General features: G+C 55.5%; 3 protein-coding genes across 3 annotated transcripts; 2 read left to right on the top strand and 1 right to left on the bottom strand.

Annotated features, from left to right (window-relative positions):
• Positions 1–4,866: 4,866 nt before the first annotated feature.
• On the top strand, positions 4,867–5,226 carry BZA05DRAFT_396848 (uncharacterized protein). The gene has a single exon (XM_051483567.1). The coding sequence runs from the start codon at positions 4,881–4,883 to the stop codon at positions 5,109–5,111; it is 231 nt and encodes a 76-aa protein (XP_051339598.1). The 5' UTR covers positions 4,867–4,880; the 3' UTR covers positions 5,112–5,226.
• A 3,099-nt stretch (positions 5,227–8,325) lies between these two features.
• BZA05DRAFT_436010 (uncharacterized protein) lies at positions 8,326–9,516 on the bottom strand (the record flags this gene model as incomplete). Its single annotated transcript, XM_051486390.1, has 5 exons — positions 8,326–8,471; positions 8,731–8,788; positions 8,841–8,902; positions 8,939–9,061; positions 9,126–9,516. The coding sequence occupies 5 exons, from the start codon at positions 9,514–9,516 to the stop codon at positions 8,326–8,328; spliced, it is 780 nt and encodes a 259-aa protein (XP_051339599.1).
• A 2,241-nt stretch (positions 9,517–11,757) lies between these two features.
• BZA05DRAFT_35612 (velvet factor-domain-containing protein) lies at positions 11,758–14,119 on the top strand. Its single transcript, XM_051481403.1, has 3 exons — positions 11,758–12,021; positions 12,128–12,212; positions 12,289–14,119. Exons 1-3 carry the CDS (start codon positions 11,880–11,882, stop codon positions 14,003–14,005), a joined length of 1,944 nt encoding a protein of 647 aa, XP_051339600.1. The 5' UTR covers positions 11,758–11,879; the 3' UTR covers positions 14,006–14,119.
• Positions 14,120–14,155: the final 36 nt, after the last annotated feature.

Raw genomic sequence — 14,155 nt, forward strand, 5'->3', positions numbered from 1 at the left:
GGGAGGCTGGGAGGATGGTTGGCTGGTTGATTGGCTTGAGCGATACTACATACTGGTACATTGGCGCCTATAGTACATACGACGGCCACGGCCAGCAGGACCCAGCAGCAGCCTTTCTTTCCTTTACTGCTATCGAGTAGAATAGAATACAACTACCTCGAGCCGAGAGCCAGCGTACCCGGAGTAAATAGGCCTGGGTGGCTACTCTAGAAGCAGAAGCAGAAGCAGCAGCAGCAACTACTAGAAGTCCGCGGCGGCACTGACATCGTGGTCGTCTGTGGGGTCACTCGCTCGCACACGCACACGCATACTGCGCTTCCCAAGTACTCTAGACTGTAGGCACTGGGCGGCACCGGTAGTTGGTAACATGTATGCCAATGGGGTGATCCGATTTCCCCCCCGCAGCTCGCCAGATCGCCGCCTCTCTCGACGATATTCAATGTAACATAACGTCTTTATGCGATCGCGCCCGCCCTCCCCCAGTCCCCCCTCCTCCCCCTCCCCCGGACCACGACCTCGACCGCGAATACGCCCCCCGGTTCCTTGCGTCACGCCACTCCGAAACACCGCAGTCCTTGTCCGTATACAGTCCGTGGCTGGCCGTGACCGTGGCCGGAACGGGAAGAATCTCTCCACCTTCTATGTGCTCTACCTTCTACCCGCGCATCGTTCGACTTCGAGGTGCCTGCAAGCTGCCAGCCTGCTAGCCTGCCAGCCTGCCGGTGCCCGCGAAGAAACGATAGATAGATAGATGAAGATGGGGATGAAGATGGGGATGCACGCAGCACGACGAACAGGGTACGTTACGCCATCACGTCACGTTCAAGGTTTGCGATATAGTACCGGTATGTAACATTAAAAAAGTTACACGGGTGGTTTCGACTCTCGAGTGCGTACGAGCGGTAGGTGCGGTACCTACCAAGGTACCTACATCTTATGGACTTATGGACTCCGGGGGAAGGAGTTGTGGGAGGAGTTCTGGAAGGAGTTCCGGAAGCCTGGAAGGGGCCTGGAATTGAAGCTTGGAGGGCACGACGTTGAAGCTTGAGCCAAATCTCGGTGCGGTACGTTGCGTTGCGGTGCGTTTTGTAGGGTATACTGTACACTGTATAATAGTACTGATTTTGGGTAGCCGAAGTTTCTGGATGGCGAGAACGGAGGAATCATGCTTTCCGGTACTTACCTACTTGGGGAGGGGTGATGCATTCGAGTCTCGATGGACGAAAGCAGTGCTGGTGCTGGTTACGCCATGGCTTTGGCGTGATTGTGTCCCCTCTCTTCCCCGCGCGGCTATGGTGTCCGGTCGTGATGTGTACGGCGGTCGTCATCTAATAGGAATCTACTTGCGCCATAGGATTCTACTTGCGTCATGGGATTTCTACTTGCGCAATGGTGGGTATTTGTAGCCCGGGGTCGTCATCGGACGGAATGGGGATTTCACTTTCGAACCTTCCTTCACAGTCCCATACCCCCCGTGCCTGTGAGTTTTTAGGGGTTCTGAGGAGGGGCCTTTATCGATCCCGACGACGGAGGGCGATCGTGGTTGACTCCGTCGCCTCGATAAGACATTATGGAGATAGTGCATACTGTAGCATAGATATCCAAGATGCAGCCAGGCGGCAGAGAAAACCTTCTTGACGGACTCCGCTGCTACAAAGGAGTGGTCTCTCTCTCCCATCCGCATCGAGCATCGAGCATCGATCAAGCCGGGAACCATCACGAACCAGGCCACCATGCGTTTCCTCTGTTTCGGCCGCAAACCATCCACAGGGGGTAAGGGGGACAAAGAGGGCAAGGACACAGACTCGTCGTGGTCCTCTGGGTCCTCACAGTCGGGGCCGGGACCTAGACGAGAAGGCACGCGTGGGCACCTCCTCGGCGTCCACGACCTCCTCCTCCTCCTCCGCGCCCGCACCCACACCCTCACGCAAGTCTCTCCGCAGCTGCATCCGGATCTTCTTCCTCCCCCGCACCCGCTCCTCCCACTCCTCGCGCATCCCGCCAATAGACGACTACATCCTGATCGGCGCCGCCGGCGTAGCCGACCACTACCCGCCGGCGGCGTTCCAGCAGCTGTATGACGCCGACGCCGACGACGGGCCGGGGGCGCGCAAGTACCAGTGGGTGGGCACGCCGCGGGTGGGGGGCTGCGGGGGGGACAAGACGGTGCTCCTCACGAGGCTCGTCCGACAGACGTATAGGACTGTCAGCTGGGAGGAGTTCCGTGCGGATCTCGTGCACGGCCAGATGTCCACCGAGATCGGCGCAAAGTGGATGTGGGTTGCTGTGGATAGGAAGGGTCGGTTTTCTTCCTCCCTTTCGAGTAGAGTGCTGAATGAATGGTTGGCTGGATGACTGGCTGGCTGGCTGGCTGACGATTGCATAGACTGGAGGCGGCGCAGGCGAAGGTAGCGGAGAAGAATCAGAAGAAGCGGCAGAAGAAGCCGCGGAAGTGAGGTGAAGTGAATTGACAAAAGAAGCTCGAAGCTCGAAGCTTGAAGGAAACAACGGGAGGTTGCTAGGGGCCAAGGTCTTCAAGAGGAGAGGCCGTTGTATTAAATGCGCGCCTGTTCATATACATACATAGATCGTTGCTGCATATCCCTATGTGGAATATGTAGGTTTGTACAATACATACTACCTAGCGATGGATCTAGGTCCATATATAATTCATCAGGATCGCTGGGCTGGGCTGGGTCGAACCGATCCGAACGCATGACATCTCTTCCCGAACTCCCATCCACGTCTGCCGTATGTACTCTACCTAATGTATGTAGTACCAAGGTATCAATTACGCACCTGCAGATTTCTTGCGCTCGCGCTCGCCACAAGGCTCGGGAGATGTCTTGCAGATGTGTATTAATGGTTGATTCATCCATACCATACCCGCTCCCGCTCCCGCTTCCGCCGCCGTCGCCGTCGCCGGCTGGCTGGCTAACAATGTAGAGTACCTACAGGCGAGCGGGCCTTGCGGTTAAGGCCTAACTAAGGGCGGTGGGCAGTGGGCTGTCAACGACGGTGCATAAAGTACCGTAGGTCCGTAGGAGGCTATGGGTTTGTCCATTGAGAACGTGGAGCGAAGTTTGCAGTACCAATATACCTCGTATATAGAGGACGTATATAGAGGACGTATATGAAGCCCTACGTACCCACCGTGAAGTCAATTGGGTTGGAGGGGGGGAGGAGGTCTCTGGGATATTGAAGACGGACACTGGACAGGATGGATGGAACTTCCCTCCGCGGATAGTTACATATTATGAACCAAGAGTCCAAGACGTGACAAATATCCGCACCCACTTCCGCTGGTTCGGTAGTTAGTTAGCCACCGACCCACTCACCGAGAACAACCCTCGGAACTGACCATCACCTACCTCATACCTACACATATCGGTACTTCTTGGATACCTTTAACATTCTGCTCATCACGAAACCTGGCCATGGAAAACCTATGTAGACACCGGATTGCTTCCTTCCTTCCTTCCCTCCTTCCCTCCTTCCCTCCTTCCCTCCTTCCTCCCGCCCTTCCTCCTTGTCGAGAGTCGACATTGAATCACGATCCGCCAACTCGACTCGACTCGACTCGACTCGACTCGACTCGACTTGACTTCACTACCGTAGTTAGCGGTCAAGTGACACATGACACATGACACATGACACATGACACATGACACATGCCACATCCTACCAGTAGGCCCCCTCCCCCCGCCAATCAACCGGCGACGAAACCAGAAACCAGCCCGAAAAAAAGCAAAGCAAAGCTCGCCCAGCAAATCCAATCCAGCAATCCAAATCCAAATCCAACACCGCCCAGTGCCCAGTGCCTAGATACAGCTTTCCGGAGCCGCGGTGCATCCACCCACCACCACCAGCACCACCACCAGCACCACCACCAGCACCACCACCAGCACCGAGCCCAGGATCGGGGTCCTGTCCGGGTCGGGTCCGGGCCGGTTCGATTCGATCACCATCAATCAAATCAATTACAATCAAATCAAATATGTAGAGTACAATCAAATCAAATCCCAATCCCCGGGGAAGAGCCATCCTTAAGCCATCCATCCTTAAGGGCGGGCCGTCCGTCGAGTGGTTACAGCGAATGGAAGAAAATTAAGTGAGACGTGGTAGGTAGAGTAGAGTGCGTCGCTGTCGCTGTCGCTGTCGGTGTCGGTATTGGTACCGGTACCGGTCGGCGGTAATTACCCTCTACGGTATGCTAGAATACCAGGTGCGGGTGCGGGAAAAAGTCGGGTTGGGACTTTGAACTTTGGTGCGGGGCCAATGGGAGGGGGCGACCGGAATACCATACCTACCATACTTGCATACAGGCGAGTGATAGGTATGTAGCAGAGGTGCCCCTGCTCTGTTCTGTTGTGTTCTGTTTGTTGTCGTGGGCGAGTACTCTACTCTACATAATCGGGCCTCGCCGCACGCGGCCTGGAAGTTCGACACGGCACAGCAGAGAAGTTGGAGGAACACTCTACATACATAGGAAGCCCTATGATATGGTTTGACGATTGATCGCAGGCGAGAAAGAGGAAGAGGAAGAGGAAGAGAGACAGCGTTCCGCGCAGAGCCAGATACCGGTATGGGGGTGCTCTATGTGAGTATGTAGAGTACCGGACCAGAGGTCATCCGGCGTTGGAAGGTGGGGATCGAGACTTGAGACTGGATAGGCTTGGCACTGGGCTGCACACAGGTTCTTGCTTGGGTGCTTGGATGCCTGGGGGAGTGGTGGAAGTTGGGGGAGTGCCGTCTTCCAGAGTGCAGCTGTGCGAGAGGGCTGGCTGGATGGATGGATGATTATGTACCCTAGATACTCTAGATACTGAGGACGGTACATACTCTACTGAATAGCAGAGCATGTATGTACCGAGTCCTCCATGTACCGTTCTCTACTCCAGGTACTCCAGGTGTCGACACAGCTCGCACTCGCCCTTGCGTTTACCTTTGCCTTCACCCTGCCTTCACCCTACCTTGCCTTGCCTTACTTCGCGTCCTCGCATCATCCCGACCCACCAGTCAACCAGTCAACGGACGCAAGCGAGCGAGCGAGTTCTTCCTCTCCGCCTTCTCTTGTCTGCTCTGCTCTGCTCTCCAGCTGTTTCGGGTAGTGTCCGCCCGCGCCCGCGCCCGCGCCCGCCTCCGCCTCCCAAGTAGCCCCCCAAGTAGCCCCCCCAAGTAGCCTCCCTCCAAAGTAGCCGCCGTTAGAGAAATTATGAAGTGGAGGGGTGTGTGGGTAGGGTAGGGAGGGTGGGAGGGGGGAGGGATCAGGGAGGGAGGGGAGGGATCAGGGTGGATGGGTGGATGGGGTTGTCTTGGAAGTTGCTGCACCGCGAATCCGACAGGGAATAGTGCTGGTTCGCTGGGCAGGGATGGGCCACACCACCGCTAACTACCACCACCGCCAACAGCAACAGCAACAGCAACAGGTTTTGGTTCGCAGCAGCGCGACGGAGGAGGGAGAGCGAGAGAGGGGGGCGTGGCACTTCTGCCGTGTGCTGGTGGTGGTGGTGGTGGTGGTGGTGGTGGTGGTTTTGGTTGTGGTGCATGCGTGGGGTTTGAAGGGGGGGATGGATGGGTGGGCTGGTGGGTTGGTGGGTGGGTTTTTGATATCGTTCTCATTTGTTACTCTACCTTACTCTGGTACTCTACTCTTGGATCGTATTACGATAAATTAGCCACCATATCTGCCCGTACCGTACCGTACTCCTCTCCTTCCCTCCCTCCCTCCCTCCCTCCCTCCCTCCCTCCCTCCCTCCCTCCCTCCCTCCTCTCGACGGTCATTTCGAGCGCGGGGGGCCAGATGTGACAGCTCAGAGTTTGGGTGCCGGGTCGGACCGACCGGTCTCGCTCGTCTCGTTTTAGTTATAGATACTCGTATTTATTTGGCTGGCTGGATACATACCGTTGCTTGTTTTCCCCCGTCCGTCGAACGTCCGACCGTGGTTGGTTTCAGGGGGGCGGGGATGGGGAGGAAAGGCATCGTTCGTTCGTAACTAACGATCCTTTCCTTCGGTTCGGGTCGGGATTTCCGGACCCGAGTTCCACGAACGCGGGGGGTGGGGGGTTGGCGATGGATGTATGTGTGTGTGTGTGTGCGTGTGTGCGTGGGTGGGATAGGTGGGAGGAACTGGAAGGGAAGGGGTCGCAGCCGGTTGGTTGGCTGGTTGGCTGACTGGTTGGTTGGCTCGTGCGAAATCCCACTCCTCCCACGACCCATATCGAACAGCCGACTAGGTACTCTACATAGAGTACAGACATCATACCTGGATGGGTTCCGACACCATGTACCGACATCTAGCATATATAGCATAGGCAGAGTACTCTACGCTACCCGCAGGCCGGCGGGTTCTTCGGGCCCGGATGGGACTGCAACTGCAACTGCACTGCACGTCGGTGCTGCTGGATGCTGGATACTGGATGCTGGATGCTGGTCCCTACATAGGTACATATGCCCGCGCGTCTTCTTCCGTCCTTCTCTGCAGCAGCGGGCTGCAGGCACGACGTGATGGCGCCGGCTCCTGCGAGAGAGAGGGAGGGAGGGAGAGGGAGGGAGGGAGAGAGACGGGAGGGGGGGGGAGAGAGAGAGAGAAAACAGCGCACAGACATCGGCACCGTCGTCGTGGCTGGTGCGTCCTGTCCTGTCCTGTCCTGTCCTGTCCCGAGCCACCACCAGCTGGGTCGGGTTGGGTCCCGGTCGGGAGTGGAGTGTTGCGCACGCCGCACGCGGCTCTGTTCGGTTCGGGCGACGGGGTGGGGTGTCGGTGGAATTTGCGATTTGCGATGCGAGACAGCCAAGCGCGTGTGATTCGAGCGGAGAGAAGGAAATGCCTACGGTAGAGATGCATGGGAGAATCGAGATGCGAGGAGTGTGCGTGCGCGGCGACCACGAGAGGCGAGGGGAGCGAACCCTTCGCTTATTTCCCTATTCGCGGGAACCGATCCCTCCCGGGGCGCGGCGGAGGAGGAGAACCACGGCACCGCGTCACCGCGCGCAAGATCCAGATCCATAGTACCGCCGTACCAGACAGTGGACAGTGGACAGTGGACAGCATCTCATCTCCCGCGATGGCGGGTGTCTAAGCGCAGCGTGCGGGTCTCTCCCTCCCTCTGTTTCTCTGTCTCACTGCCCTGATTGGGCAGCCGCGCAATCCCGTCCAAGTCAGAGTGGATACCCAGGGCGGGACCCGCCAAACTCAAAATACCTCCGGGAAACGCCCACTTACCGCGTAATGTTTGCATATGTATGACCAGCCGATAGCCGCATCTCACCTCTCGTCGAAACGTTTTTTCCCGCCGTTTCGGATCTAATCGAAGTGAAGTGAAGTGAAGTGAGGTCATGCAGGAGTAGATCAGCACCCCACTACCGGTAAACGTCTCTACATATACTAATCGGTGGCGTAAACCGTGATGCGTGCGTGGGTAGGTAAACATCTACACACTCGGTAGGTATCTACATCTGCCCGTCGGGTTCCGGTGACTGCCGGGTGGGAGACACTGTTGTATGGTAGGTAGAGCAGAGTACGGTCGGCTACATCTACTAGTTGAAACCCGCGCAATCGCTGTAGAGTACCGAGCACGGTACCATGATGGCCGTCAGTTCGGCTGGTCAGTTCGAGCTTCGGAGCTTGCTGCTTACATACTCAAAGCGAGACTCCTCCTCCTCCTCCGGCTCAGAAATCGACGTCATTGCCCTACCTATTTCAATTCCGGATGGATGGACTTGCAAGTTGCTGGGGGTAGTTAGGCATACCTAGCAGCCGTTCACGAACTACCGGTATGTACCTAGAGTACATATGCTTCAAGCCATCAAGCTGACTCTGCAGGAAGTTGGGATCTGATGGGCTCTGGACAGTGCAGTCTGCATGAGTGGATCCTGTTGGCAGATACCTTTGTATGCATCCAAATCTTCGTTTGCTCCGTCGTGTTAGTGCCCGATCCCGAGTGCGTACTCTAGCCCCAGCAAGCCTCGAGAGTTGAGAGTTGAGAGTTGAGATGAACCATTCGGATCGAACAACGAATGGGTTCGTCCGGGCAGGCAGGTAGGCCCGATACCAGTGATTACGATCGAGGTGTGGTGTGGATGCGTGAACCGAATGGTTACCTGGCTGGATAGCGAGTGCCTCACTCAGACTTCAGTCACATCACAAATCCACAGTCACAGTCATAATGCACATCGACATCCTATGATCCTAGAATATTTCCGGCCAATTTCAGCACTTTCTTCCGAGGATCGACATTCCGTTGGAACTTTGGTCGTCTTTGTCTCACATCCAATAGTCCAATAGGCAACCCTGCTGTTGCTATGTACAATACTGCCTGCCTTCACGACTCGGGCGTCGAGTGCCCGAGGAACGTCCCTATGACCAGACCACTCGGGGCGGCTGTGAACTCGGTCGGTGAGAATCGACCGGGCGGGCGACGATCCTGATCCTGATCCTGGCAGGCGGACCGTTGACTCGGCGTTGATCCTTGAGGCATCATCCCGCGCGTTCAGCGCGGCGGCGGCGGCGGGAATGCTCGGACGCAAACCATCCATCCATCCACCCGTCCGTCCATCAGTCTAGACCGTAGACCGTAGACACATGGCCGCGCAGAGTTCGTGCCATACATTCATCCATCCATCCAAGCAAGTTCATCCGACCGACCATGGAAGACGACTCCGTGGACCGTGGACCGTGGACCGTGGACCGTGGTTACTTGTGATGTTTATTTCGACCGCATACCTACCGTAGTCTGTTGGCTGTTGGATGCCGTCGTCGACCGACCGACCGATCGATACACCGCTCTGTTATTATCCTAGGCAAGTACCGGTAGCTAAACTAGCACTCGGTGCTTACTCCCAAGCCGACTAGACTCCACTCTCCACTCTCCAGCACCCTCCAAGCTTCTTCTGCTCTGTCTGCAGGGATTATCTACTCGCCACTAGCGAACCCACCCACCGAGATAATGTATGTGTAGCATGACAGGGGGGTGTGGGCAGTGCGACTTGGCCCTTGGGACTCGTCCTTCTTGGGGCATGGGGCGAGAAGAGAGATGGTTGGTGCCGAGCTCGCTGGGGCTAGATACGGTACTCTACTCTGGTTGGGGGAAGGAAGGAAGGAAGAGGCAAGCCACCCACCCACCAGTAACCGGCGTTTGGGTGCGGTGCGTATCATATGTAAGAAAGAGATGGGCCCGGAGAGAGCTCGTGCAGCGGCTGGGAACTTGGGATGGGAACTTGGGAGAGCCAGCGGGCTCGGGCTTGGGCTGCTTTTCGCTTTTCGTGATGACGACGGCGCGGCGCGGCGGGGTAAAGTAGAGTAGAGTGCTTTGTGCTTTGTGCTTTGTGCTCGATGCTTGGTGTGTGCGTGTGCTTGTGCGTGTGCGTGTGCGCGTATGTGGGATAACCGGACCGGACCCGACGATGGAGCCGACGAGCGAACGGACGGGGACGGACGCGAGAGACGCGATGCGACGCGAAGGCGGCAGGCAGGCGGGCTGCGGGTGCGGGGATATTCTGTTTTTTACTGCCATTTCGGCCGTATGCGGCCGATTTACCACATCGGTTTTATTCCGGTTTTTGCTACGAGGTGCTTCAAGATATTTTTACAGCCATACCGGTACTAGCAAAACACGCCACTCTCCATGGAGTCTACTCCGCCAATTTAATGACCGCATCCATCCATGGTCCATCCATGGGCCATCCTACCACCCACGCTTCCCGCCGATATAACTAGCTCCCCAGCGATAGTTGCCCCCTGTTTGCCTCGCCGTCCCTCCCACCCCCCCTCCCCACCCCCGGCCCATCTCCACCCATCCACCCCATCCGTGGGCATCCAGCGCCTGGACTCCAGGCTTTCCCTCGCTCGCTCGCTCTCGCTCCTGCCCGCCCTCCATACCCGTCGTTCGGTGTGGCCAGACGAGGACTAGCCGCGTGCAACTGTTCCGTTTCCCTTTGCCTCTCTCATGCGCTTCCCTGCCCTTCCTTCCCGCTCGCCTCCCTCCCTCCCTCGCCCTCCCTCTTCCCACCCGACGACATCAGCAGCAGCAGAAGCAGCAGAAGCAGCAGAAGCAGCAACCTTTGGATATCCCCCTTCCCATCCCTCCACACGCCTGAGCCGTGTGCGATCTCACTGTAGAATACCATCTCGTCGTCTCTCCCCACCTCCCAAGCCCAAACCCCAAGCCAGACTCCTACCCCGGGCCAGCAGCATCGCCCAGTCAAATCACGCCCAGTCAAGTCAAGCCCATCGTTCCCTCCCTAGCTCTGCCGCTTCGTCGTCGCGCGCCACTCCTCTCACGTCCGAGCCCAGCCCGCAAAGGTATCTGCCACCAGAACCGCGCAAAAGCAGCTGACGCCTTCCCACCCACAACCCACCCACACACCCACCCACCCCCAACCCAAAGAGAAAGAAAGAAGAAAAAAAAAAAAAAAAAAAAAAAAAACAAAAAAAAAAAAAAAAAAAAAAAAAAAAAAAAAAAAAAAAAAAAAAAAAAAAAAAAAAAAAAAAAAAAAAAAAAAAAAAAAAAAAAAAAAAAAAAAAAAAAAAAAAAAAAAAAAAAAAAAGCAAAAGAAAAAAAAAAAAAGAAAAAAGAAAAAAAAAAAAAAAAAAAAAAAAAAAAAAAAAAAAAAAAAAAAAAAAAAAAAAAAAAAAAAAAAAAAAAAAAAAAAAAAAAAAAAAAAAAAAAAAAAAAAAAAAAAAAAAAAAAAAAAAAAAAAAAAAAAAAAAAAAAAAAAAAAAAAAAAAAAAAAAAAAAGAAAAAAAAAAAAGAAAAAAAAAAAAAAAAAAAAAAAAAGAAAAAAAAAAAAAAAAAAAAAAAGAAAGAAAAAAAAGAAAGAGAAAAAGAAAATAATTGCACTTACCTCCACCCCGTTTGAACTGGGATCAACTGGTTCTGGTTCCGTGTGTGGGCCTCTGTCTGTCTGTGTCTGTCTGTCTGTGTCTGTCGGTCTGCCTGTCTGTCTGTCGGTCGGTCTGTCGGTCTGCCCGCCTGTCTTCTGTCTTCTGTCGCTGCATATGCATCGACCGTCAAATCTTGGAACAGACAAAAACAGGAGTGGACGGGGAAGGAAGGAAGGATTCCCAGTCTCCCGGAAGGGAAAGAAAGAAAGAAAAGAAAACAAATAAAAGGGACTCGAAGATAATACTCTCGTTTCCTCCCCCCTCAAAGTATCAATCGTCAATATTTCGAGCATTTATCATCGTTTATCGTGCTGGGATTCACGAATATCATTTCGGCGGGAAAAGGGATATCGTCTTTTTCTGGTATAATGTGGTTTTCGTTTTCGTTGGCTGTTCCGTTCTTACTCCATCCATCCATCCACCCATCCTTCCATCCTCTTCCCGGCAAAAGTGTGCCACAGCTTGATGGAGTGTGGGTGGCCATGGGTGTGCTGCCTGGGGGGCTTGTGGGAGTGGGAAGGAGCGAACGGGGATGGAGCGAGGGAGGGGGGTCCCACACTCTCTCTTCCACACTTGCTGTTTCCCTCAAAACTCCTTGCCGCCTGCTTTTGTTGCCATTCCCTCCGACTCGCCCCAAGCACTCCACCCTCCTACATCGCACAGGAGAACCGTCTCGAGAACGCAGCGCGACAATCATCGCGACTTCAACGACATTCGTGCTGACGGCTATGCTCTTGGAAATTAGTTAGCTAGCCTCTACCACACACCCTCCCCTTTATCGCATCCCGAAATATTATCGACTCCAGCCCATCGCGCTTTCCAATCCGGACTACTACCTCCTTAGTTCTCAACTACCAGCTCCCACTCAACCACCCCAGAGGTTCGTTCTGCCACGGAAGGAAATATACTCGAGTCCATCGGCTCATATCCTACAGCTTTATCGACCAGCAAAGGAAATAAAAACACACTCACTCACACCCAACAATACTCGACATGAGTCGAAACACCATCCACGACGTCCCCGAGACGGTCGCGATCTTTGAACGCCAGCTCGAGAATGGACAGTCCTTGGAGTACCGGCTGCAGGTGTTGCAGCAGCCCGAGAGGGCGAGAGCTTGTGGAATGGGCGCAAAATGTACGCTCCTTTTCCTCATCGCCCGAGTGATTGCGTTCCTCGGACGTTCTGAAAGGGGGAGATGGGAGAGAGAGATTCGAATGAACGAGTGATTGACCGATTGCAGCGCATGCCGACCGTCGACCAGTCGATCCGCCTCCAGTTGTCGAGCTCCGATTGTGGCAGGGTGTGGGCAAGGACAAGTCGGACGTGTATGTTTCCCCTTTTCTTTCTTGGAATCGATCGTGTGGGGAACGCAACCAGCTGACCCCGAGTGACGCCTGCCAGGACATTCGCACACAATGCCAACTTCTTCCTGTTCGCCACCTTGGAACATGCGCGCCCTGTCGCTCAGGCGCGAGGAATGCCGGCTCCCGCTCCCGCTCCTGTCCTTACCGGTGTCCCTGTTTCCGGCATGGCCTATCTCGATCGCCCGAACCCGGCTGGATACTTCATCTTCCCCGATCTGTCCGTTCGACACGAGGGTAGGTATCGCCTGCGATTCGGCTTGTACGAACACTCCAACGAGGAGACTTCGTTCAACCAGTCTCAGGACCCGCTGGAGCCACGTGAGTTCTGCACCCATCGCTTGGATGTCAAGTCCAAGGCCTTTACCGTGTTCTCGGCGAAGAAGTTCCCTGGACTGGCCGAGTCGACCGCTCTGTCGAGGATCGTAGCCGAGCAGGGTTGCCGTGTGCGCATAAGGCGTGATGTACGCATGAGAAGGAGGAACGAGAGGGTTCGTGGCAGGGATAGCGAGGAGATGGACGAGACGGCGTTGTTGAGGGCTGGAAGGAATGGATCGACAGACCAGTACGACATCGAGAACCACATCCAGGCTCAGAATGCCCAGCAACCACCGGCGCCTCAGTATCACCAGCCTCCTCCACCGCCTCAGTACTCGATGCACCGTTCGAATTCCTTGGATGCGCGCAAGAGGAGTGGGTCGGATGTTTCAGTGGCGTCCGTGGCGGAGAATGATCAGCAGCCTCAGCGATACAACAGCACCGGTGGATACATGCCGCCGGTGACTAACCACTACCAGGCACCACCGCCTCCTCCTCCTCCTGCGAGTCAGCCCCAACACTTGAGCTTCGGTAGCAGCACTCACTCGGTCCAGCCGCCGGCTCCTCCCCCTCCCGCTCCGACCTACAGCCAACAGCCTCCTGCGCAGGACATGTACGGACGTGGTGGATACCAGGGCCAGTACCAGGCGCCCCCACCGCCGCCACCGCCTCCGTCGTCGTACCATAGCTCCCGCGAGAGCACCATGGCGGCGCAGAGCCAGAATGGCGACAGGAGAGATTCGGTGGATCAGTACCGCCAGAGGAGGGATTCCGATGTTGCGTACCACGCACCCACTCACTACAGGCCTTCCACCCCATTGGCCCAGCAGCCGCAGTACAACGGCCCGATGCAAAACGGATACAACGGTCAGGCACAGCAGTATGCTCCTCAGGTGCCTTACACCCAGCCACAGCCACAACAGGCACTTCCTCCGATCCGCCTTCCTGCGCTCCCGCCGCTCGAGCCCAGAGTCTGGAGTGGCCAGCCCACGACTCCCGGTGCGACTGCTCCGTCGCAATACTCGGCGCCCAACCCGGTGCCTGCGCCACCGTCGCAGCAACGCACTGCTGCCCCGCCACCACCACCCGTCGCTCCCTCGCAGATCGCACCGCCGAACCCGAGCCAGTTCTCTGCGTACTACCCTTCGGGCTCCAGCGGATACGCACCGACAACTCCTGCGTCCCAGGCACCGCAGCCACCTGCCACCGATTCCTCCAAGAAGAGGCAATGGGGCCGTGTCTTCAACACTGCGCACACGGAGGGATCCATGCGCAGCGGCATGCGTCCGGACATCGAGTCGGACATGTACGGCAGCGACGCAACACCGTTCAGTGCCGACACCGAGGACGACGGCTACGACGACATCAACAAGCTGAAGATGACGTATCGCCGTGCGGACGGTGTAGAAATCGTGCGAAAGTTGACTGGTGGCATCTAAGCTGTCTTCGTCATCTTCTTCTTCCTTGGTGTTTGATTTTTGGATTTGTTTTTTTTTTTGGCTTTTTGGCTTTTCCTTTCGTTCGTATTCATGGTTTGGCGGGTTCCTCATCTTTTTTCGTTCTACGGTCCTCCTGTCTATATTCTCGTG

Source organism: Tricharina praecox, assembly GCF_024521635.1.
Source record: "Tricharina praecox strain CBS 144465 chromosome Unknown BZA05scaffold_11, whole genome shotgun sequence".
Lineage (NCBI taxonomy): Eukaryota > Fungi > Ascomycota > Pezizomycetes > Pezizales > Pyronemataceae > Tricharina > Tricharina praecox.

What these genes read in the sequence shown, in the direction of transcription:
- BZA05DRAFT_35612 (XM_051481403.1), top strand. Translation starts at nt 11,880, where the DNA reads ATGAGTCGAAACACCATCCACGACGTCCCCGAGACGGTCGCGATCTTT. An exon ending in TTGTGGAATGGGCGCAAAAT is followed by an intron (nt 12,022 to 12,127) that starts GTACGCTCCTTT and finishes GACCGATTGCAG; the next exon opens with CGCATGCCGACCGTCGACCA. An exon ending in GGCAAGGACAAGTCGGACGT is followed by an intron (nt 12,213 to 12,288) that starts GTATGTTTCCCC and finishes GACGCCTGCCAG; the next exon opens with GACATTCGCACACAATGCCA.
- BZA05DRAFT_396848 (XM_051483567.1), top strand. Translation starts at nt 4,881, where the DNA reads ATGTACCGTTCTCTACTCCAGGTACTCCAGGTGTCGACACAGCTCGCA.